The sequence below is a fragment of the Macaca thibetana genome, chromosome 4 (assembly GCF_024542745.1).
Source record: "Macaca thibetana thibetana isolate TM-01 chromosome 4, ASM2454274v1, whole genome shotgun sequence".
Taxonomy (NCBI): domain Eukaryota; kingdom Metazoa; phylum Chordata; class Mammalia; order Primates; family Cercopithecidae; genus Macaca; species Macaca thibetana.
In genome coordinates, this window is record NC_065581.1 from 11,735,645 (window position 1) to 11,761,406 (window position 25,762).

General features: G+C 42.0%; 1 protein-coding gene across 2 annotated transcripts in view; it reads right to left on the reverse strand.

Moving 5' to 3' along the window:
- The window catches only part of ADTRP (androgen dependent TFPI regulating protein), a 91,641-nt gene that overhangs the window by 31,715 nt on the left and 34,164 nt on the right, over window positions 1–25,762 (reverse strand). For both annotated transcript variants that reach the window (XM_050789602.1, XM_050789601.1), the window contains exons 3-4: window positions 23,493–23,627; window positions 21,494–21,595 (exon numbers count right to left, since the gene is read on the reverse strand). In XM_050789602.1, the coding sequence (XP_050645559.1) occupies window positions 21,494–21,595; window positions 23,493–23,627 (237 nt within the window). The remainder of the gene's footprint in view (window positions 1–21,493; window positions 21,596–23,492; window positions 23,628–25,762) is intronic.

Sequence of the window (25,762 nt, forward strand, 5' to 3'; positions counted from 1 at the left end):
CTTGAGACTCACTGGTCTGTGGCTCTATGTTCTGAGACGGGGCCAGGTAGAAAGGCCTCCGGGTTTTGCTTGGTATCTCCTCCATGCCCCTCCTCTTCATCAATCTGTAATTCACCCTCCTCCATGCTTCTTTGCCTGGCTTCACATGGTGCACATGGAGACTTGTTTTAAAGACAGAAACAGATGGGCAGCTCTATGGAAAGCTGCTCCAAGTTGGAGGAAGGAGATTGTTCTTTTAAAGAAAGAGGAAGTTTAGGAAGCATGGGGATCTACTCTCACTTTTGGGAAACTGTGTCTCAGGGCACCATCCCTTCCTTTCCGATATCTCATCACAATGTCAAGTAAGGGCTCAGAGCGTGTAAGCAGCTGGTTTCCCTGGGAGATAATAGTGGTTCTGGAAAGCACCCTGTAAGCACAAACTCTGGGGCACAGTTCCAAACCTTCCGCATGACTGATCCCATGACAGATGTTTCCACACTTTCTCCTTCCTGCCTCTGGCCTTCCCTCCCTTGCTGACCTATCAGGGTTTTCTAAAGGGATGTGCAGGCTGTTTTGTGAGAATGGCATCTACTCATTGGTGATTTTCCTAAATGCACATAATCAGTTGATTTAGGGTTAGTCAATCAATCAATCTCTCTCTCTCTCTCTCTCTCTCTCTCTCTCTGTCTGTCTCTGTGTGTGTGTGTGTACCTCTTGCCAGCGGAGAAGGAAATGGCTAACAAGTAGGGCCTAAAGGTAAAAGATAAGAAGTTGTTTTCCCAGGAAATGCCTTCATTCAATACCTGTCAAATATCTCTTGAGAAGCAGGTCTGCTTCAGCATTCTAGGTAACTGAAGGGTATATAAGATATGGTCTTTGAACTAAAAAAAAATTAATGAATTTCAACTTATTAATCTATTGGAACCCTACAGGGTCAATCTAGGACTAGGCTAGTCCTAAGGCATTATGTAAAGGAGGCTCTGAAAGTGTTAGACAACAGTAGGCAGCACCACATCAAGCCTTTGGTGTCCACAATGAAAGACAATAAGTTCTTGTTTAAATCAAAGAAAGAGTTATGGCAAAATCTTCCTATTCTAAAAGACTCAAGGATTTCCCTTCAACAGCTTTTGTGACATTCCCAAGCTGTATCTAAGGATCTCAGAATGTGCCACTATATTGTGTTTTGTTATTTCAAAATAAAAGTTAATTTTAATTCCCTATTATTAAAAACATATAACTACATGTGAAAGGTTATTTTTTCAATTATGAACATTTTTTTCTTTCTTTCCTTTTTTTTTTTTTGAGACAGAGTCTCACTCTGTCACCCAGGCTGGAGCGCAGTGACATGATCTCGGCTCACTGCAACCTCTGCTGCCTGGGTTCAAGCGATTCTCCTGCCTCAACCTCCCGGGTAGCTGGGATTACAGGTGTGCGCCATCACACCTGGCTAATTTTTGTATTTTTAGTAGAGATGGGGTTTTACCATGTTGGCCAGGCTGGTCTTGAACTCCTGACTTTAAGTGATCTGCCTGCCTTGGCCTCCCAAAGTGCTGGGATTATAGGCATGAGTCACCCTGCCCATCCATGAACTTTTTTTTCTTTCTGAGAATCCAAGAGCAAAACAAAACAAAAGCAGAAGGCCATTTATAGAAGGTCAAGCTAAAGATGTCCAGTAGCTTAGTAGATTTATGAATTTGACACTCAGAGGAGAAATCCAGCTGGAGACCGAAGTTTGGGAGCCATCAGAGTATCGACATCACTGTATTAAGTGGTAGTAGTTGAGATAACCCAAAGAGTGTATGAGTTGGAGGAAGAATAAAGCATATAGGAGAAAGCACTGTGGAGACACACCAGTTGAGTCAGAGTTTCTAAACCTCTGTACTGTGGATGTTTTAGAATCCATAAGTCTTTGTAGTGGGGGGTAGGCCGGCTTGTGCATTGCAGGATGTTAAGCAGCATCCTTGGCTTCTACCTAGTAGCATGCCTTCCCCATCCCCCAAAGTTGTGACAATTAAAGTTGTCTCTAGACATTGCCAAATGTCCCCTGCAGGGCACAATCCATCCTGGTTGAGAATCCTTGATTCAAAAGATAGGCAAAACAAAAACATTTTGCAAGGTTGATTGACAGGAGTGGTCAGAAATTCCGGAGGTAAGGAAAAGAGGGAAAGAACTATTTCAGGAGAGATGTGTCCAATGTTTTGGAGAGGTAGTCAGGCATGAGCACCAAATCTACTGGGTTTCCAGACAAGAAGGCTGTTGGTAAGCATGCAGGTCAGGAGCTTGCCCCTTGTGTTTCCAATGAGCCTGTCCTTCCTTCCAGGCTAAGTCCTCCATTTCTTGTTGAGTGTCTGGGACTTTGAGGGTTCAACCTCCTGCTAAGCGGATTCTTGGATGTGGAGCTAGGAGCCTGAACACTGAGGGAAGGTCAGCATAGAGATGTTCCCCAGAGGCCACTGCCATCAATTCCACAACCCTGAGGATGGCTGGGAATCTTAACAAGTTTGTAAGTGTAAAATTTAGGCATCTGCCATGTAGGACCAGTTGGCGACAAGCCCACTTGCTCAGAACCCTCTACACTCCTGAGAACACAAGCCTGGGGCATTGGGACAAACTTCCCATGGCCAAGAAATGTGGCTCACTTCCTTATCATGGTCTTCTTAGGAAAAACTGAAACAAAATTTCTCCAAAGGTCACAAAATTCCTTCTCACCACAGAATAATACAATGTGGCTTTTAGGAGTTCCTACTTGTGTTTAGAGAGAGATGCTGAAAACACACACACGCTTGTATTCGTAGCCAATTTGTACCAGGCGAGCTCTCCAGAATATCCCTCTGAAATGATTGTACACTTTTTGGTTTCCAAATTCAGAAGACACAAAAAGCACAAGGGTTTGTTTTGTTTGTTTGTGTAGTGCACTTTAGCTTTCAAGCTGAATTTTCACGGGTTAATTAGTTTCTAATAAAAGGAAGAGAAACGCTGAAATCTTCTCTGCCTTTACGAGGCTTCTCTTTTTACTCTGCCCTCAACATAAGAAGAAACTTGATTACTATTGGACTGTTAAAACTTCAAGTTCCATAGCAGCCACGAAAGAACTTGTTCTGTTTCTATTTGTGGAGTTCCACAGGCATGGATTTACTTTTCACATGCACAACGAATGAACCTCATTCCTAGCTTCTTTGCCCATCAACAGGAACCCCTGGTTTGGTAGTATCAAGTATGTCTCCCAGGGCCAGCAGCAGCCCAGCAATAGTGATGAGGAGGGAAACTGACCTATCACAGGCTTTCATAGAGATAGAAAGGGGCTGTTCCTTTTTTCAACTGTTTCTCCTCTTCCCCTGATGGCCTCTCTTTCATCTGGTTACCGCCATGATCGTGTCCTTATTCCTCTGCTTAATTTCAGACTCTGCCACCTTTTCTCTTTGATTCACTAATTCTTTGGAGACATGAATACACAGTTACCTAATTAACATCTGATCACGGCGGATGTAGAGAGGAAAGGATCAGCCTAGAAAACTTTCTGCCAGATAGTATATGCTTTGAGCTATAGCACCAATCAGAACAGACATTGTTTCTCCTCAAGCAAAATATATGTAATTATGACTCTATGCATCTCTTTGAACATACGTCAGTCATGATTAGACCACATGTCTCAGATATAACAACCAAAAGCCCTATAGATATTTCAAGGCATCAGTAAGCTTCCTGGCAGTGTCCTCATTTATAACTTTCCGTATAAAAGAACACTCCAAAGTTTCCAAATATACAGTGTCAGCTATAGACACTGACACTGTGGGTCGCTAAAGGCTTTCCCTCTCCCTCTAATGCTCCTTGATCCCAGCACACCCCACTCTACCCCAAAGGAAGAAGAACTCTGGGGTCAGTCAAGGTCACAGAGAAACTACTAAAGTAAGAGACAAAGTCTTCTTTCATTCTCTCATGCCATAATCATTAAGTGCCTACTACATGCCAGGCATTGTGTGGGGTGCTAAGGATCGGGAGGTGGACAGATGTGGTCCCTGGCCTTGCAGACCTTACAGTCAATGGGCAACATTTCCTATGAGCAAGTAAGGAAAGATACCAACCGCAATATGTGCTGTGAAGGAAAACAAACAGGAATCTACGTACCAGAACACAAGTGGAGGAACAAACTTCATGGAAGGCAGTCAGGGAAGGCCATTCTGAGAAGACCATGTCTAAGATGAGACCTAAAGGTGAGCCATGGGAGAGCAGACAGGGAGTGTCTTGGGCGAGGGGGCAGTACGTGCTAAGGTGCGAGACAGAACTTCAAGGGCTGCAGAGCACAGTAAAGCCTGCAATGGCTGGAACATGGAGTGCCAGGGGGAGAGAAGCTCAATCTGTATCTGCAGCATTAAGCAGGGCCCAGGATTACCAGGTTTTGTTGGTCATAGGAAGGAGTTCAGGTTTATTCCAAGTGAAGCAGGAAGCCACTGCTGAGTATCAAAAAGGGAAATAACATTTTCCAATTGATTTTGCTGTGGTCTGTAGAGGCCTGAAAATGAAAGCAAGAGGACCAGTTTGGTGATGTTGTATTTAGGTGAGAAATAAATGTGGCCACGAGGGTGTTGGCGGTGGAGGTAGAAAGTGAACAGATTTGCTACCTATTTTGGAGGTAGAATGGATAAGAGTAGCTAATGGAATGGATAGAGTGGAGGGAGGTGGCAGGGTCAATGCTGGTTTTTGTCTTGGGCAATTGGGAGGATGATGGTTCCATTTCCTGAGATGGAGATGCTCAGAACAGATGAGAATATAATATACTCAGTGAGATTTTATAATATAATATAATATAATATAATATATTCAGTGAGAATATAATATATTCAGCTCTGTACATGTTGATTCAGAGATACCTGTGAGATGCCTACTGATGTATACAGTAGCAAGGTCAGGTAGCAGCTGGCTAAGCAAATCTGGAACTCAAGGGAGATCTGAGCTGGACACTCAGCACATGGAGAGAACAAAAGCCATGGGAATGAATGGATGCCAGTTACTGGGGAAAGGGCATTAGCAAAGCAGAGGTCCCATGGGAAGCCTGGGAGAACACCATCCTTTAGAGGGCAAGCAGGGGATGCAAGCAGAAACCGAGGTAGGAGAAGAACAAGGGAGTGTGGCATCAAAGGGTTAAGGAAGCAGAGTTTCAAGGAGAGAGAGGTGCCCAGTGCTGCTGAGAGGTGAGGAAGATGGGGGCAAAAACAGGTCCCCGGAATTTGGTGACATGGAGATAATTGGTGACTAGAATATGACGAATGAGCAGAATAAGAATAGATCCTAAGTTCAGGTCTGAAGGCAATACTCTTGGGCTACGTTCCATTCCAAGAAGCGCGCTTGTGTGCTCGAGTGACAGTGTCTGCCCCAAAGGAACTCCCAATTAGCCAACTCTCCTCCTACCTCTGAAAATCTTTGTAAGAAACAGTGCAGGGCTCAGGAAAATGAAGCTATGACTTGAGGTTTGCCTCTGCTTCGGGTGGTAGGAGAAGGGTTCTTTCCACTTGCCACATCTTTACTTACATCTTATGGAGCAGTCAGTTCCAAAGACTGAAGGCCAGAGAACAGGACTCAGAAAATTGCTCAAGCAGCAGGTGCCATTCTGCTTCCAGTAAGGCCAAAGGGACAAAAGGCCCCAGTATGATTCACAAGAATAAAAGGGGTTGGAAAATTGGGGGAAAATTTAAAAACAGCCGCTATGTTGGAAGAATTTACACCTCGGTGCATTAGGCAGCCAGTGCAGGCCTGGGGCAGACCTGAGAGTTTGGTTTCTGGTTAAATCCCTGATGGCAGAAAATCCCAGTTAACAAATAGGATTTGCATTTCACCTCTCCCCTCTTGGCGAGGCCCAGGTAGTCCTGCAGGCTTGTGTGCCTAACTTCCATGCTGACACTAACAGCCAAGTAGATCAGGCAATCCTGGGTGCATTAAAACCCAATCCTGAGACTTTAATAATATGCAAACTAAATAAACAGCATGCACCAGGAAACAAATACAAACTCATCCTTAATTGTCACATTGCCTAGCCTAAAAGGCAGGCAATTTGAACACCTCAAGCAATCACGTTATGATCAAGAGCCTTTTCTTAATTGCCAGAAACCCTATGGGTCTCTCCTCCAGGAGAGGATCAGAAAGGAACACACTCCAGCAAATTCATCTATAATCACAATTTAGCATTATTACATAGCAGCCTGTCCCTAATAAAGGGATGAACAAAATGAATTCTTTAATCACTAGTTCTCTTTCTTTGCTGATGCCTGTCCCTTTAAAATGAGCGTTCTAGAAACTTTGCATTTTCCTCTGAAATGTACTCTGACCTCCTGCACATGATCCTCCCCAATCTGACTGTGTTATTTAATTTATTTATTTACTTTGAGATAAGAACCTTGCTTAATCGCCCAGGCTGGAGTGCAACGGCACGATCTTGGCTCATTACAACCTCTGCCTCTCAGGCTTAAGTAATTCTCCTGCCTCAAGCTCTCAAGTAGCTGAGACTACGGGCATGCATCACCACACCTGGCTAATTTTTGTATTTTTTGTAGAGATGGGGTTTCGCCATGTTGCCCACGCTGGTCTCGAACTTCTGGGCTCAAGCAATCCACCCGGCTCAGCCTCCCAAAGTGTTGGGATTATAGGCACGAACCACTGATCCTGGTTCTGACTACATTATTAGCTGGAATTAGCGATTAGTTGCATAGTGTAGAAATCCGTGCCTTCAAGAACAGTAGAGATGCTTCCAGCAGGAAGGAACATAAGCTTGCACAAAAGGCCTTTTCACTATGTCGTCTCCCATCTCCCACATGAATTGGTTCTAATCTACCCCATACCACTTCCAATGTATTTCTATATGTCAGGATACTTTCTCATCATGGATTCAAATTCCCATTAATATTTTTTCTAGTCAATATTTCCTCTTCTGCTGACATGGAGGTCACACCCTTCATGCGTACGTATTATAAGAATGGTTATTTTAGAAATTATAACATGCATATTTAACCTGGTCATGGCTGACATAGGTCACTGTCTCTAGCCCCTCACCCTCCAACAGTCCAATGGGACCTTAGAATACCTCTATTCCAATCACCCCCTCTCAATTTACATTCTATTTTTGCTCAGCATTTTAGCTCATTTTGGAGGATTTTTTGTATTTTTAATCACTACACATTGGACAAATTCTTTTCCATTGCTTTTAGTATCCAAACCTCCATTCTGAGATCCTATTTCTTCTTTCTAGAGTATTCCCTTTAGCATCTCCTTCAGAGAAGATTTGTGGGCGGGGAAATCTGCTCTAGTGTGTCCAAAAATGTCTTTATTTTGCCTCTATTGTGAAAGGCACTTTCAGTGAGTAAATAAAGTTGACAGTTTTTTCCTTCAGCACTTTGGAGCTATTATTCCATCCCTGGCTTTGCTATTGCTATTAAGAAATCAGCTATCAGTTTAACCATAGTTTCTTTTTAGGAAATCCATCCTATTACTCTGGTTAATTTTTGGATCTTCTTTTTTGTCTAAAGTTTCTGTAGTGTCACACAGTAGGTAGATGAGAGTGGTTTCAGTCCAGCCTCAGTCCCGTATGGAATTTATGTTGCACTTCTTGAATCTGAGGATTACTTTTGCATACGTTCTGGGAAATAATCAATGTTTATCTCTTCAAATATTGCCTTTACCTCACTCTTCTTGGTACCTTTTATTCTGCTTTATTTTAGCTTTTGGGAATTTCCGTAACTTTCTTGTTGCTAAGCCAAGCATTTTAAAAAGGTTTTTAAGAAATATTTTTATTCAATGTTTTGGGTGTCTTATGAAATTTTTTTTTTCAAGTTACTGTTTCACTATATGGCCAGAAACGAAATCACTCAGGACTTTTTTCCTTTGAATGAATAACTTTCTCCTCATGTTAAAGATCATAGGCATGATTCAGAAGGAAGCTATTGATCCATGAATTTTAAGGTCATGGATCAACAGGGTTCACTTGGGAAAACAGAAGCCCATCCAGGGATTCCAAAGAGGAAGGGTTTCAAGGCTTAGGAAGCTGTTGAAAAGGGAAGGGCAGTGAAAAATAAAGGAAATTTCAACCAGATGGGGGTGATTCATGGGAGCTCACCAGGAAGCCGCTACAAATGTCAAAAGTCTTCATGAACTGCTACCATTGATCTCAGCTACTTGCAGGATGAAATGTGTGATTCCTAGGTGCTTTTCCAGAAGCCATTACTAGCCTCATGTCTGCAATCTTCCCACATATCTATTTGAAACTGCCACTAGGGAATAATGGCTTCTCTTCCTCCACATCTCATGAGAATGCCTCTCATTGCCTGACTGTTGCCTGGAACCATATGGAGAAAGGGGTTCTAGCAACAGTGGGTGGCTCCGGGTTTATCCCCTGCAATGCAGTGGAGAATGGAGAAGAGGCGATGGTGAGTCCAAGTCAGTAACAGTTTGCGTGGGTCATTAATGTGTCACTGATAGCATTTTATATTGCACATGTAACGTATTTGTTTCTTCTAACAATGCAGAGAATTAAGGATGGTAAACATGCCTTGCCTGTTTAAAGGAACCCAACATCAAGAGAGGTTTATTAATTTTTCTGAAACCACACAGCAAGGCAATGGCAGAAATGGAATCAGAGTTGAGGTTTTCTGGTACTTAATTCTTTTCATGAAGTAAAAAACAAACTTGTCAATTATTTTTACAACTTGGACATACAGCTAAGAAATTTTGCTTCTCCTCATACCAGTCTGACTTTTAGGGATCAAGCTCCAACATTTTCATTTCTAGTAGCCTATACCTTTCAACTTTTTAGCCCAAGTAGACATTTTTAAAATGTGAAGGGGCATTTGTGAATAGGATTTGAGTTATGAGATGGTCCATTTCCTGATGACCTGTACCTGAAGATCATTAGATTATATGCATTGTGCTCTAAAAGTTGCCATCTAAAAAAAAAGAAGCCACTAAATCTAAGGGTCATTCTCATTGGACATGCAACTCAATCTTCCAGTTGTCAAATATTCAACAAATATTTCTGAAGTGCCTTTTTTTTTTTTTGCCAGACTTACAATTTCTGTGATCCTGATGATATTTTAAAGCTTCTGACTCTGACATTAGGTTAGTGAAGTATTATTTTAAAATATGTCAGTAAGAGTATGCATATTAATTAAAATGTTCCCATATATAAGCCTTAAATTAAACTCTCTGTGCCAATTGGAGACAAAAGACCTTTATTAAATACTATTAGATAGGTTAAGTATTTTACTATTTCTGCCAATCACTGCTAAAAAATAATACTCATTGTCAAGCATGAAATGGGTAAAAAAGGAAATCTCATCTTATGATTGTCTCTTCGAGTCATATATCTTAAGATGATAGCAAAACCAGCATTTGCAAGCAACGGCCACATCCTACTGCCCCTGATCAGTAGGCCTGTTATCATCAGGGTTGAATTCTGTTTCAATGCCATCATAATTCCATTGCTGGTTCTCTGAGCAGGTAGAGGCAGGATGCACCAACACACCTAGAGATTTTTAGTTAATCAAGGTGCTCTGAAATGGCATCTGGGGCCATTTTAGGTGTCAGCCACTGTTAAAAGTTTGCAAGTACACACTCTGCACTCGGCGTAGAATTCCTGAGATTAGTGATCTGAATGAGAATCAACAGAATCCCAAATTTGAGCAGACATTTTACTCACACTTCGATAGATACTGCCGGGTGCCCCTGTCTCTCACATGGCTTAACATGCATGAGCTTCCTAGAGACAGAGCTCTTTCTTGTCCTCATTCCTGCACCCCTCTTTAGCTTTACTCCAGTGTAAAGTTTTAGAGGAAATGATAAATCCATCAAATGCATGAGAGTGACAGAAAGGGGATGAAGCCAGGGTAAGCAGGCCGATGATAGGTTGTGAGAGTTGATGAGGTTGAGGAGGGAGATGGCAAAACAAGGACCTTCTATATAAATGGACTTGGATCTTGGATCGGGAGAGAAAGATGAAACTCAAGATGAGAAATATCTAAGAGCTAAGGATCCATGTGACAGACGTGTAATACATGGGCAAGTGTAATTATCACATCAAGAAGACTACCAGGAAATGCCCTGCAGAATTATTCCACTGACTGGTAATCCAAGGACCTGGAGGTGGGAGGAAGACAGAGGAACTGGACAAATTCAAATTTCCAATTAGGCACAAGCGGCTTCTTAGTAGGCAGAGAAGATGATGAGACTAGGAACAAGGTGTGGGGGCTGGTTGAGAACCTGTCAGCAGCTCCCTATTCAAGGCAAGGACGGAACTCCACAGCCTACAGTGTGTCTGCCTCTGGGGTTATTAAGCAACTAGAAGCATGACAGGGCCTTTTCCGTGCTGGCTATTTAATCAGGAAGAGGAGTGTCAGTTCTAACCTGGCAGAGAAGGCGCTCTCATCCGCCCGGCAGGCTGCTCTTGGGGATGTTTCATGTCTGTCTTGAGATCATGGGAGTCTGGCTCTTTCCTTCCACTTAGATTTTTAGTTTTTGCTCTTAGTATTTCAGAGAGAGTTAGGATCTTCTGTTATGAGTTTCTCCAGCCTGGTTATTCTCCAGCATCAAGTCATTCTTCCCGTTGGGGTGTTACACGTGGTTGCCATGGAAGTGAGCACTGGTTGATTCACACAGGAGAGGGACTCACCAGCAAGCCCTCAAGGGCACTGAATAATTTTAATTACTAAAATTCCTAGTAACTTCTCAGAAGACATCTATACTTTTTTGGTCACTAAAAACCTTTGACCTTGAATGAGAAATTAGAATTTTTTTTTTTTTTTTTTTAGTGTTTAAAAAGCAGCCTGTTGATATATGTTGATAATAGGAAATCACCGAATAATGGAATTTTTAAAATATGCTACTCTTGAGCATACATTGGAAGTTCTCTGAATTGGGATTAAAAGGAGGGAAAAAAAATCGCGCTTTCTTCATCCTGGTCCCTGCTCTCCAGAGATGAAGAAAGCAGACACAGTGAGTGCCCAGTTCTAGCTATGGAAAACCACCAATGGACTGGTTGTTCTCTGGAAGTGTTCACTATTAGACTTTCCTCTGTTTAGCTTAAGATTTCTTGAGAGGCAAAATGGCTTTATGGTGGTTATGCAGTTACCTCGGCTTCCTAATCCCAGTTTAGCTTCTGATTTCACCGTGGCATTTAAGGCATTCAACATCTCAGTGTTTCCCAGGTGAATGACAGAAAAGATTCTAACCTACTCTAGGTTAGGAAGTTAATGGAATGATTTTTTTTAAAAAAGGGTGGCTAGAAAGTTGTTTCAAAACAAGGAACCACCCGTCAATAACACTGTAGTGCTAAAACCTGAATTGATATTCAAGTAAACATACGGGTGTGGTTAATGATTCCACTTTATTTCTGCTTGGGAGCTTTGGTACATGTTCAGCAATGCTCTGAACAAGGGCCTTTCTCTCAGGATGCCATGGAGATATTCATACATTGGCTTAATTTATGTGTCTCTACTCTCCCTAGACTCACATGAGAAGTTATTTCCCCATACTATTTCCTGGTCATTGTTGCCAGTCATGTTTTCTCTTTCTCATGTAGACCTGGTCTAGAATATAGCCAGAGCACATTTTAGAATTTAATGGTACAAGGGGGCTGGACACAGTGGCTCACGTCTGTAATCCCAACACTTTGAGAGGCTGAGGCAGGTGGATCACTTGAGCTCAGGAGTTCAACACGGTGAAACCCCATCTCTAATAAAACACAAAAAATTAGCCAGGCGTGGCGTGGCCATGTGCCTGTAAGTCCAGTTACTTGGGAGGCTAAGGCTGCAGTGAGTGATTATGCCACTGCACTCCAGCCTAGGTGACAAAGCGAGACTCCGTCTCAAATAATAATAATAAATAATAATAATTTAATGGTACAAGGGATGGAAAATCACAGTTGGGTGACTTGATGTGAAACAGTTGCTTTTGAGATTGTGATTTTAAAGACATTTCATAGGCCCTACCTTGGAAAAGTGTAATTTAAAAAATGCATTGAGAGGTTACCACTGGGGGAAACTGGGCAAAGAGTACACAGGACCACCATGATTTCTTACACTTACATGTAAATCTACAATTATCTCAAAAAAAAAGTTTAATTAACAGTGAGTTAAGGAATAGAGTAAAGGAAAACTATGCAGATAGTAGATGCTGGATATGTGTTTATACAAAGATTACAGTGGAAGAAATTTATTTTTTTCTGACTAGGGGACTGGACTTGCCTTGAGTAATGGATGTATTAAATACATGAGTATTAGAGAAAACACAGGTTTATGACTTTGGATCATATTCTAGACCCATTTCTATCACTAATCAGTTCTGTGGTCTTGGGAAAGTTGAATAAACTACTCAAACCTCAGTTTCCTCTTCTGTAAGGTGAGCAGTTTGTAGAGATTGAGACATTTCAGCTCTATGATTCTGGGTTGACATTTATGTCTCCAGGAAACAACACAAAGGAAGATGAATTAGGGCTCACTATTTGATAGCAACTAACACTGACTCAGATCACTACTGACACAGATTACAAGCAATTTACAAAGACAGTGAATGTTGTATTAAACAACAGAACCAAAATGGGCATTTTAAGAATGTATTAGAAATATATTTTTACTCTCTTCTTCTTTCACCTGGAAAAAAGAATAAAGGAAAACTAATATACAGTATAATTCCAGTGTTTCCCTACAAAAGAAATGTAGAGTCTGAAATTCAGGGAGAGCTTTTGATTTTTTCAGTAAATCATGGAAATGATTCCAACGCTAACCCACCCTGTATGACGGCAACATCTCTTAAATTCCCCCAATCTTTTACTCTCTAATCTAATTATGAGCACTTGAAGGTAGAGACTATTCCAAGTTCAAAACCTTCAATCAATTTCCTTTGCCTACAGAACAGAAACAAAATCCTTAGCATTCATGCCCTTCAACATCTGACCCCACGTCTCTTTCCACACGAATCTCCTGCTTTTCCCCTCTTTGATACCTTTGTTCTTGCCAAACTAACTATACTAAGTTAAATAGTGTCCTCAAAATTCATGTCATTCCTGGCATCTCAGAATGTTACCTTATTTGGAAACAAATGCAAATGTAATTAATTAAGATGAAGTCATACTGGAGTAGGGGGCCTTAAACCAACCTGGCTGATATCCTTGTAAAAGAGGAGAAGAGGCACATATCTGCAAGGAGGGAGAGGTAAAGACAGACACACAAACAGGGAAAACGTCATGTGATGACAAGGCAGAGACTGCAGTGATGTGTCTACAAGCCAAGGACTGCTGGCAACACCAGAAACTGAGGAAGGCATGCAGCAGATTCTCCTCTGGAGCCTTCTGAGAGAGTACGGCTCTGCCAGCACCTTGGTTTCGGACATCTAGCCTCCAGAATTGTGTGAGAATACATTTCTGTTAATTTAAATCACCCAATTTGTGGCACTTTGTTATGGCAGCCTAGGAAACAAATACGCTGATCTACTTACTCATGGTGCCCTGAGCCTGCCTTGGGCTCAGACATTTCTCTCCTTTGGCTCATTATTCCTCATACTTGGACATCACTTGCTGTCTTTTCTACCCAACCTTTGCACCCCAGCTCAAATCTCCAACTCATTCATCACCTGTTCTAACCTGTACAGTGGGAAGTGACTTTCCCTTTAGAAGTATGCTCATGGCATTCATTGGACCTTATCCTGCACTCTTTGACAGCACCTTGTGGCTTGTTCTTTGACTTTTTACTATTTTCATGATGGGAATATTGTCTTTTATCCCCTGCTAGCCCAAATAGTGCCCATTCTGTGCTCAGCACATGATGAGATTTTAATGAATATTGGCTGTTGTGTTAATGCTTTGGCAGTGATACAGCATCACTCTTTAAAACGAGAATCCCATATGTGTAGCTACATGAAACACACAGTCTCCAGGTTTTCTCCATGGTCTCTAAAGAAAGTGGCTTTTTAATACCTACATGAAGCACTTCCGGGTGGTGCTGGTACATTGAAAAGGTCGGGCAAGGTGGGGCATTGATTCTGGCTGCAAAAAGGAACATCTGGTCATGATCCATTAGTCTGCTCTGTGATAGTTCAGAAAGCATGTTCTCCCACATCTTGAGGTAAATAAAGCCTTTACTCTCTTGCTTCTCTTCTTCTGATCCGCTTGCCCTGCTTATGTTCTAGGCCAGTGTTGCAGAGAATGTAATTGAGGCCAATATTTCTTTAGGCAGTACGGAGGAAGGGCAATCCTGCTCACCCAGCAGGGAGTGAGATGGGGCTGGTGTAGTGACTCATATCATTGACATTTGCAAAGGGAGGCCTACTGTTCACTAGCAAGATGCCAAGCAGAGTCTCTTTGTTGGGCCCCTTGGAAGACTGACATTTAGCCAGCAATTCTCTTTGAGGGAACAGGGGCAGAGAGGGGAAGTGGAAGGAAAGAGGAAGAGAAGAACCTTTTGGAAAAACCTGATTTGACATTGTCAATATTTGGCAATGTGCTGTCACCTTTATCAATACCCTACTGATCACTACTTATTAATATCCTTTGAGATCTGATCTCCTTCTCTGACCAGCCATTCTGAGCTTTACCTTTTCTACTGTTACTACACTTTGTGTCTGTATCATACAATCTCTATCAAATTATATATGTAGTGCCTTACTTTTTCTATTGATAGGTAACTGCACAACATTTTTTTTTTAAAAAAGAAAATACTTAGAATAGAGGTCACTATTACATGAGCTTAAATAATTTATTGCCACTTTTATGCAACAGAACAAATGGAATCTTTTGCTATACCTAGTATAAGAGAGCCTTTTCGAAATTGGGGTGGAAAGGGTTATAATTCAGAGACCTAGGTTTGTATTCAATGGTGTTATCTTATAGCACAGGAGGCTGAATAATGGTCCCCAAAGATGTCTACGTCCTAATCCCTGGACCTGTGAATATGTTAATATGTTACCTTGCATGGCAAAAGAGACATTGAAGATGTAATTAAATTAAGGATTTTAAGATTAAGAGGCTAACTTGAGTTATCTGGATGGGCCCATTGTAATCACAGGGATCCTCATAAGAAGGAAGTGGGAACAGCAAAGGTAGAAAAAAAGGTGATGTGAAGATGGTGGAAGCAGAGGCTGGAGTGATGTGCTCTGGAGGAGGAGGAAAGAGCTATGAGCCAAGGAAGGTAAGTGGTCTGCCTGGAAGAAGTAAGGAAACGGAGTCTCCTCCAGAGACTCTAGAACGAATGCGACTCTGCTAGTACCTGAATTTTCTCCCATACAACCCATTTTGAACTTCTGACCTCCAAACGTTAAGATAACACATTTGTACTGTGTTCAGCTATGAAATTTGCATTAATTTGTAATAGCAACAAGCACACCACTCTGCTCTCTCACCCTGTTTATTTATTGTGTGTTTACTGCTTATCTTCCCCACTGGGATGTGTATATAGTCCATAAGGACAGAGCATAACCAAGGCTCTATCTTCTCCCCACACACTCTCAAAACTGCCCTTGAACAGGTCACAGCAAGTACCAAATTGCCAAGTCCAGTGGAAAGGTCTGACTCGAGTCCTCTTACAAGGTCATCATATTCACCTCTCAGCAGCTTTGGACATAAAATACTTCCTCTTTCTTGAAATATTTTTACACTGAGTTCCCGGAGACTACACGGCATTGGGTTTTTCATCCTAGCTCCCTAGCACCTCCTTCTCGGTGTTCTTCGCTGAATCCGTCTCCCTTTCCTCCCAACCACTGAAGGCTGGAGTATTCCAAGACTTAGTCTCCTGGAATATCTTATCTAACCATAACTACTCCCCAGGTGATTTTATTAAATTTAACTTTAAAAACAATCTGCATAAGGAAGATAATCAGATGTATGTCACCATCCCAGAAAGCTACCCTACACATGTCCAAGCTAGAGCAGTATGTCCAGCTGCCTGTTCCACATCTTGACATCATTATCTAATAGGTGTCTCAAACTCACATGTCTAAATGGAACAATTGATTTCCTTGTTCATAATCCTTGCACCTCCCTAGCCTCTGTATCCACATTCCTTCCCTGCGGCTTAGGCTAAACATCTTCTATCTTTCTTTTTGCCATATGGATTATTAAGTATATATATGTATGTTAGGGAGGTACAAAGAAGGCGTCCCTGAAGAGGTGACTTTTTCTATCATACTCAGAATAAAATGCCAACTCCTTGCAAGTCACATGAGGCATAATCTGAACCCTGGCTACACCCTCTCATCTCCTCCCTCCTCATTCTGAACCAGCCACGCTGGCCTTCTTGTTTTTTAGAGATGCTAGTATTTCCTTGGAGGCTTTTTAAACTTGCTGTTCTGCCTGCCTGAGCCTTTCTTCTGCCAGAATGTCCTGTGGCTGTTTCCTTCACTCTATCCAAATTTTTATTAAAATATCAGCTCATCATAGAGGCATCCCTTGGCCACCATGATTTCCCTGTACCCTGTTAAACCTGCTTTTTTTCCACACACACACCCACTCACACACTGCTCTGTTCTCTCACCCTGTTTATTTATTGTGTGTTTACTGCTTATCTTCCCCATTGGGATGTGTGTATAGTCCACAAGGACAGATCTTTTCGACGGTCTTGTTCATTGCTGCGTCTTCAGCTCTTAGAAGAGGGCCTTGCACATACAGGCATCTGATAAATACTTTTTAGCACTTCCTTATGTTAAAATCAAATGTCTTGCTTATTATTATACATCTTAGCTATATTGCATATTAGATTAGGTATGTAATATCTCTTTTAAATTTCTTAAGATTAGGGACCATATTTGATGTTTTTCTTGTCACCCACATAAGGACACAACAACACAAAGCACGTACGAGTGATTTTCTTCAAATGCATGATTCTTCATTTTGTCTTTTTGATTTGAACTCAGCAGTGGAAACCATCTGGGGGCCTTCTTTTCAAGTGTACGTTCAGTTATGTCAGGTGTTCTAGGTAAGAGGCCCATAAATGGAATTTGGAGGGCTCATGAGCCTCCTAAAATCGTACACAAAATTTTACGGGTATTTGTGTTTTCCTGGAAAAACAGTCTATAGATCTCTTCAGGTTCACAGAGGAGCCTCTTCCATAAAGGTTGAAAACCACTGAGTTGGACCAAGATATGCAGACTGGGTGACCTCTGCCCAGGGCTGGGGCTGAATTGAGGGTGAGGAATCAGGAAGGGTAGGAGGAGTTTGCAATGCTTGGGATGAAGGGTGGCTGACCTTACTCACCCCTACTTAGCAACAATTTCACACTAAGCTTATGGGTGGCAGAGAAAAATCTGTGTTTGGGTCTGAATGCTAATAACAACATCTTGCATGCTATGACTGAGGAAGAAAGTAGAAGATTTTAAGTTTTACTCCCTGGGCATTTTGACTTCCCAGCACATCCCTGGGAGAGGGCTCAAAAGCCATCCAGGCCAACTAGCTATGCCTTGCTCATGAGTTACAGCCAGGCCAGGACACGTGGGGCACAGAAGCCCTCCTGTCCATGTTCTTCCTTCAGCAATAACCATGTCCCTCCGCATAACACCACCTATGCCACCGCCTTGTATTAGCATTAAGTCAGTATTTCAACTTTGTGTGTGTACATTAGACTTAACCAGATTTAAGACTGCCAGATGTCAAAACCCTCATTCAATATCAATCACAGTGTCACACAGGTAGCGGTGCTTAACTACTCTTTTTCAAGTGAATAAATGACAACATATTAAATAACTAGGTGGCTGTATTTGGGACTTTCTCCAATTTTAAGAGCCAGGGAAAGTCCTGTCTCTCAATAGCAGATTGTTTTGAAACCCCCATTAACATCAATGAAACTTTTTTAGTTCTAGGACTCTGTGATCATGGATTGAGAATAAGCCAGTGGATCTTGGCTGGGAGTTCTTAAGTTTTACATGAGAATACCTTATATTCATGCAGTCCTTGACAGTTGTTAAAGTTTGCACACACATTCTCAATAATCATGTACTATTTTCAAAGATAGAAGGGGCTCTGAGGAGTTCTCTGATCTATTTCACCTCTCCTTTGGGGCAACCCGAACAATTTAGGTTGATTTCCAGAGAAATAAGTCCCCCAGCTTCCCTCCGGTTAGGATCTGATAATTTTCTCAGTTACTGGGAGTCCGCTTACTGCTATTTAAATCTGTCTGCTCTGATTCTATCTTTAGTAAGCATTTAGATAAGACCTGAGGAGTTAATGTTTTCCTGGCAAAACCTGAAGGAATACTTTGCTGTTCTTTCCCTTGTTTTATGAAGATTGGAGAACTGTTTAGCACTAAAACAGTCAGATTGATCTACTTTAATTAAGGTGCCCTGTCCACGGTGGATGCAAATATCTCACTGATGTTTCTATTTAGTCTGAATACACAACAAGGGCAGGAAAATGTCTGTTAGAGACACAATCCGCTTAGAATAGTCCTGCTGCAATGACAAGTTTCCAATGAGCTACAAGGGTTGAGCTGGGAGCGGTCCAAAGACTTGATTACTTATGAAGGTCCTACAACCACACGGTGTCCAAGGGGAGAGTGGTATTTCTTACTTTGACAGATACTACTCATAACAACTGGGGCAGCATCATAAACGGCAATGGGGAAAATATTCCAAAGCTAAGGCTAAAATAGCAAACATAGGGAGTGTTGAGAAATGAAAGAAGCTTTCAGGACCGTATGGCGCTGGTGATGGAAGGCAATTGTTCTACTGTGGAAAGGAAAAAGGAGCCATACAGGGAACAGGGCCAGCCCCACGCAGAAGCACTTAGTACCAAATGTCCAGCCGGACTGCCCATCATTACTCTGGCTGCCATAGTGGCGATTTCCCAGAATTGTATTCCTTCCTTTGGACCATCATGGACAGGCACTGGCAAAATGTGGGAAGTGTTAACAAACTGACATAGTAGCAGCCATTTCTACCATGAGTTCACACTAGTATTTAAGAACTTGGCAGAGAACATTCCTTGAGGCAATAGGCCAAGAAGATTTAATAGTGAGGACAGAAAATGTCCAGAACAAGGAACACAGTCTAGAAGACAGAGATGAGATATAGTTATTAGGACACTTAATTTGGAGCAGACGTCAAAAGAAGGCAGGAAGTTTGGGGATGACTGCGTTAGGGACACCCAAGGCCAGTTTTGCTGATACCAACATTTTTCCTAGAGATGGATCTGTTGAGAGTTTCTTCAATCAAATTAAGAGAAACACAGAAACGTCTGTACATGACCTAGGGTAGCTTCCTCCTCCTCTTCTCTCCTTGTCACCATTGTTCCACTTCCTTTGACCCTTGCTCCTTTTCTCTGAGGGATTCAGGTTACTTGAATGACCAAAGGGCAAAGGGATAAGGTCCACGGCACCCCTCAGCTTGTGAGGCACAAAAATATTTAAGGATCTCTGTTGCACAGTATTTGCCTTGCTAATTAGCTCATGGATGTGATGTATGTTATCCAGCCCTCTGCTTCCAAAATTATCACAAATCCATATGGCTGTTTACTTAGCAAGGTCACAAATATTGGGCACCATCATCATAACTATTTGAAAGAAATCCAACTTTCTATCAACCCTAAAGTGTTGCGGGGGAGATGGTAGTCATTATGAAAAAAAAAACTACAAGATAAGCACACAAACCTTGAGAAGGTGTTTGACAGGTGCATTTGGCCCCACAGAAAAGATACTTACAAGATTCTGCCTTTTTATTATTTTAGTAACAGCTAGCTCAGCCAGTAGTTTCAAATCCCTTCATTTTCTTAGAATTTTGGCTTAGCAGCATACAGATGAGGATTCGGGATTTTTTTTTTTTTTAAGTAAGAATTCACACTTTGCTATATTGATCAAGCAAAGCGAGGTCCTTTTGACTGCCTGGTGAATTATGAAACAAAACCAAATCGAATCACAAGTTCTGGACTTAGTGTAGCAAAAGGCAACAAAGGGTGCATTAGCCTCAGATTTCCATCCTAGCTGTGCTTCCTATGAATTCAGTGGCCTCAGGCACATCACTTATCCTCTCCGAGCTTTTATTTTATTTTTTTATTTGTAAAAATCAGGATTATAGTAGTTCTCTAAAGAAGGCTGTGTGAATTAAATGAGCCCATAGCTGAGAAACATGCTTTGTACAATATAAAGTACCATTTCTTATAAAAAAAAAAAAAAAAGGGCAGGAATATTCACGACATCAGTGTTTCAGATTAACATTCATGGGAAACTGGGAAGGTGAAGAGTTTGACAAGAAAAAGTTGAGAGGAGGAGGGTTCCTGAGAGGTCAGACTTAGTTAACGCAGTTCTGGTCCTAAATTCTGAAAGAGTTCAGAGCTGTAGTCTATTAGTCAGTCAATCATCAATAACTCACTGAGCACAAAATTTAGGCTGAAATTAGTTTTTTTCTGGAGACCAGGGCTCGTGGCAGGGGCAGTGTTAGTGGACTGAATTGTTTTTCTGAGTTGGTCATCTTGTGAGTTTTAAGACCATGGAAAGGTGGGCAAGAGTGAGGGTAGAAGAAAGTCTGTGAGTGAACCTTTGAGGAGTCTTGACATGCCACTTCCTTGTGCCTTTCCCCTGTTTTTTTGTTTGTTTCTGTTTTTTTTGGGGGGGGGGCGGGGGGGGTGGAGTTTCGCTCTTGTCGCCCAGGCTGAAGTGCAATAGTGTGATCTTGGCTCACTGCAACCTTCGCCTCGCGGGTTCAAGCAATTCTCCTGCCTCAGCCTCTTGAGTAGCTGGGATTACAGGCGCCCGCCACCACGCCCGGCTATCCCCTGGGTTTTTAAATGTCATTAGCTTTACAGAATCTGAGACCTTTTTATAATCTCCTGATTGATGTGGAAACACATTTGTAAGTATTGAGAAGCTGAGTTAGGTCTTTGAACAATTACTTTGTTCACATTGTGCCAGTGACTCAGTTATCCTCCTCCAACCGAGACCTGGACAACCTCATGCCAACCCTGCTCGTCTGGGTCCCTGTTACTGATATTCAGGTTCTAGTGACCTAAAAATCTGAGAACAGGCTCTGTTTACTATTCAGCCTCTCTAAAACACAAGCCTGAATAAAAAACCAAATGGAAATGTATTCCTAGAAATATGTAAATGCTAATCCCATTTGTGATGCAGAACCATGACAAAGCGTGTTCCTTAAGTAACTGCTGCTCAGCTATGAGATATTCTTTGGATGTTGGGGTGGGCTTTTTTTTAAAGCTTGCTTGATTTCATCCATACATTGGAAGTTTATGACATATTTGCAGAAATCGCTTCTCTTTCAGGCCTGCCCTCTCAGAACTGTGTGTCTTTTCAATGACTTCCTAAGCAACATGGCAGACTCTCGCCTGGACATCTCCTGTGTTCTCAGTAGACTCACTGTAATTATAGCACTGGCTTGTGTTCATTTTGTACCTTCAATATGCCCTTTAAATAAATAGTGATGGGGTGGAGAGAGAGGGTGAATTGGATGCTGAGAATTGAGACATTTGGAAACATAAATAAGGCACTTTGGAGTTTTCAGTACAGAGGCTATTGGTGTTCTATGTTCACTGAATTTTCCCCTCACTCACCATTGCATGATTCAGCCATGCTGGGATGACAGTATCTAGGACCTTGGGGTAAATGAGATCTCGATTGTAGAGAAAGAGGATCCAGAATGCCAAAAATACAAACTGGAAAATAAAACACAAAAAATAGCATCATTAGGCTTGGCTTTCTAAGATAATCAAGGAAACACAGCTAAATAAAAACAGATAACCATTTTAAAGATATCTTACATATACCTTATAGGAATGTAGAACATATACATTATAGAAATTCTACAATAAGCATTCTTCCCTTCATTTCATTGCTATATCTGCTCTTTCTGGGGATTCCTCAATGTGCCAGAGAGTTAGAGATCAATTGTTTGTCATCGTGGCAGGCAGAGAAGATATGAATAAACAGGATTCCCAGACCATTAGTCATTTATTTTAACCAATAACTTCTTTTTCTAAACTTCCACCAGGAATGCTGAGAGTAGGCACATGGAGTGGCTTGAGTCATACATGTTCCTTGTCCACCCTCTAAATAGGCATGGCTAGGGGAAGCAGGAAGGCTGAGAATCATAAGTGCCAAGTTCCCAGGAAAGTGCACAAGCTAGTTGACTGAGGGCTAGATCTCCCTGGTGCTCAGAACTTTGAATTGATCTCCTCTTGTACTCCTTGACTCTCTTGTCAAAGCATCGATCCTCTATGCTACAAAGTCAACGCAAAGATAAGGAAGTTAAAAACTATTAAACTTCTGATCTTCCTATCTTCTGACATTTCAAAGGCTCCATTTCTAAGCCTTAACAAAATAAACAGACTTCATTGTTGATTTTAAAAACTTGACTATAGCCAGACTTGGTGGTTCACGCCTGTAATCCCAGCACTTTGGGAGGTCAAGGCGGGCAGATCACTTGAACTCAGGAGTTCGAGATCAGCCTGGGCGACATGGCAAAACCATGTATCTACCAAAAATACAAAAACGTAGCCAGGTATGATAGCACACACCTGTAGTACCAGCTACTTGGGAAGGTGAGACAGGAGGATCGCTTGAGCCTGGGAGGTTGAGGCTTCAGTGAATCGAGATCACACCACTGCACTCCAGTCTGGTCAACAGAGTGAGACTGCCTCAAAACAAAACAAAACCCCCCAAAACCAAAAAGCTTGGTCATTAGAAGATTTTACATGGGCAGAGGTAGAGGTATCCTGCAAAGTAATAGGTATCCGTGCTGTGTTATCAGAGAACTCATTAGTGCTTGGAGAGTTGCATTTTGCATTTAAGTTTGAAGTCTCCATACTATAGGAAGCAGGACAGGTAGAAGAAGGTAGTCATTTCTAATTATAGGCCCTGCTGGGCAGCTGGCATGCCTGATCTCTGTTTGTTTCCATTCTAGCTAATGAATGGAAAACATGAACAATGTCATAGAAATGTGGACAGCATCAGCAAACAAGCTTACTGTCCCTGGCATATGTCTCACTTCTTCCTGACATCCATCCACTCAGCAACATCAATGAGGCACCCACTGTGTACCCCATACTAGGCTATCTTTCTCTCCTTGGTTGTCTTTTCCATGTGCCACCTTTGAAGGTCTCATATCTTTTTTCAAAAAAAAAATTACTTGATGGTTTTCCACTTGCAGAAGTAACATATGCTTATTGTAGCAAGTGAAACAAGATGTATAAAAGGGGAAAATTAGTCATCTCCCCTCCTAGGGCTCTCCATTCCCATCACCCTGATGGAACCAAGGTTGTCTCAGTTGTATTTTGATTAAGAAAGGTCTTTCAAACTTCCCCATTAGACAGCAATAAGGACATTGTGCCAAGCCTTTGCAGAGGTACAAAAGCTAGTGATAAATCTGATCACTAATGTGCCCTATTTCCTAAAGACACTGGGCAATGTCGTGCAGTCCTCAGACAGGACATTGTTGTAAATGCAGTGGGTGTGGTTTCCTATTATGAGCTCCCAAACAGCTTGCCTGCCCAGGAGAAGCTTTTGTCCATATGTACATGTCTGTTAGATTATGCACACATCTTTGTAACTTACTGTGGATACAGGGAAAGCCAGTATGGCGAAAAGCAGGTCTCTGAAGGCAGTTAGGAACTTAATGTCTTTTATCCCTTTGATTCTTTTCAGCACATCATCCAGGCAGGTGACCCCGTAGAAAATGGTCTGCAAGAGCTAAATCCATTACAACAAATGAGGGCATTTTCATTTGCTTTAATTAATACCTTCTTCACTGATGGAAAACTCCATCCCTCTGGGAGTAATGTGGCTTTGAGAGGGGGTGGCTGTTGAGTTGTTTTGGTTGAGAGCCAATTCAAAGGTTGGGCTTCCAGCTCATTGGGTCCTGACCCTGCTCGCTAAGACTGATTGAGTAAATTTGTTTAGGGGATAATAGTGTGTACAGTATTTAGTGTAATGGACTTGAGCTAACATGGAAACAAAATAAAGAGTCAGCCTAAAAGGGGAACGTAAGGAGATAGATATCTTGGTGGCACAGAGGTTGGAAGAACCAAATAAACAGCTCAAAGGCAAAGAGGCAGATACAGGGTGGACGGAGTCGGAGTCTTCCTGGGAAAGAAAATTAGGAAAAATGCCTGGTGCTGAAATCTCACTAGAGAAACTGGAGACAGGTCAAGAGCACCACCATGAATCTCTGCGCTCTCCCAAAAAAGACACACAAAATGGTGCCTTGCTTAGCCGAAGAAGAGCCGGTGCACTTTCTTCCTTAAATAGGGCACCTGTAGGCCTCACAAAGGCAATCTGGCCGTGGCAGCAATTTACATCCAAGGCTGTTTACAAAGCAATTTACATCCAATTTACATCCAAGCCATGAGCTCTGGTGGGTTACTAAGTGCTGTGTGGTCCCCAAAGCCAGGACAAAGAGAAGGAGGGTATTTTTCAAGAAAGTAATATGATATGGAAGGCAAATTTTGTACATTCTTACCGCTTTGCACAATTCTGTGGTTTGTCATTTAAGGACTGGTAGGTCATGAAGATATAGAGTTTGCAGGGGTTTAAGTTAGGCTTTTGACAGAATCCATCCAAATCCTTAAAAGCCCTGGACTGGTACAAGAGGGGTAGTCTGGACTCTGCTTTTAGGGTATAAGTCAGGAAGGTTCTAGAGTCTGGGATGCTGGGCTGGTGATTGATCAAGGTGGCTGTTGGGGAACAATCTCTGAGCTCTGGACTCTCGGAAAGACCTAGCAAAGTCAGCCACGTGCTGTTCCTGGGCTGAGGGGGTGGGTAGGAGAGGATACGGAGGTGGATCAGACCAGTTGCACCCATCACCCTGGAGCGTGTTAGAAATGCAGGACCTCCATCCCATCCTAGACTACAGAGTCAAGATCTCTGGAAATGGGGACCAAGAGTTTGTTTTTTAATAAGTTTCTCCAGAGCTTGTTAAAGATTGTTTATCCAGGTGGGATGAGGGGAAAAATTGAAAAACTACCTATTGGGTATTAAGCTTATTAGCTGGGTCACAGAATAATCTATACTTATATGACAAACCTGCAAATGTACCCTTGAATGTAAAATAAAAGTTAAAAAAAAAAGAAATTTTTGGCCAACCTTATTAACATACACTTTACAGAATATAAAATACAGGTTTTAAATACGGAAAAAGATTATTTAATCTTTACGTAGGCTAAAGTTCTAGAACCATTGAATGAGACATAAGTTTAGCACTCAAAAATCTTACTACTCAAAACCATGAAGCGGCCTTTTATTCATTACTTGGTATGTTCCAGGCACTGAGCTATGTGTTTAATTCTCATAACGACCTTATGAGCCAAGTCCTATCATTAGAACCCCCCACCCACCACCATTTTACAAATGAGGAAACAAACCTGCCTAAAGCTTCCTGGCTGGTAGATGCCAAACCCAGCAGTCCTGCTCTTGAGCTAGACTTTTAAAAAATAAAAAAAAATTATCAGGTTTCTGAGCATAGTTCAGATAAAGCATTGTGGGAGGTCAGAAGGAGACAATTATCTCCAGGTGGGAGAATGAAAGACAACTTCACAAAACACCGAGGCCTGATTCCCACCCCCAGAGATTCTAATTTAATCAGTCTGGGGCTAGGGCCTAGGCGTTGGGATTTTTAAAATCCTCCCAGGTGATTCTAATCACGGGTGGCTGAGGCTGAGAACCACCTGCCTGGAGGAACTTCCGTTTGGAAATTCAGACCCTGCAGTCTCAAGAGAGGCGGGGTTGGGAGATGCAGGCTGTTGAGCCCTTCTGTGGAACAAGATTGCAGGAAAGGGAGAGAGGAGAGAGGGGAGAACAGAAAAGTAGGCTGCAAACAGCAGGGCAAG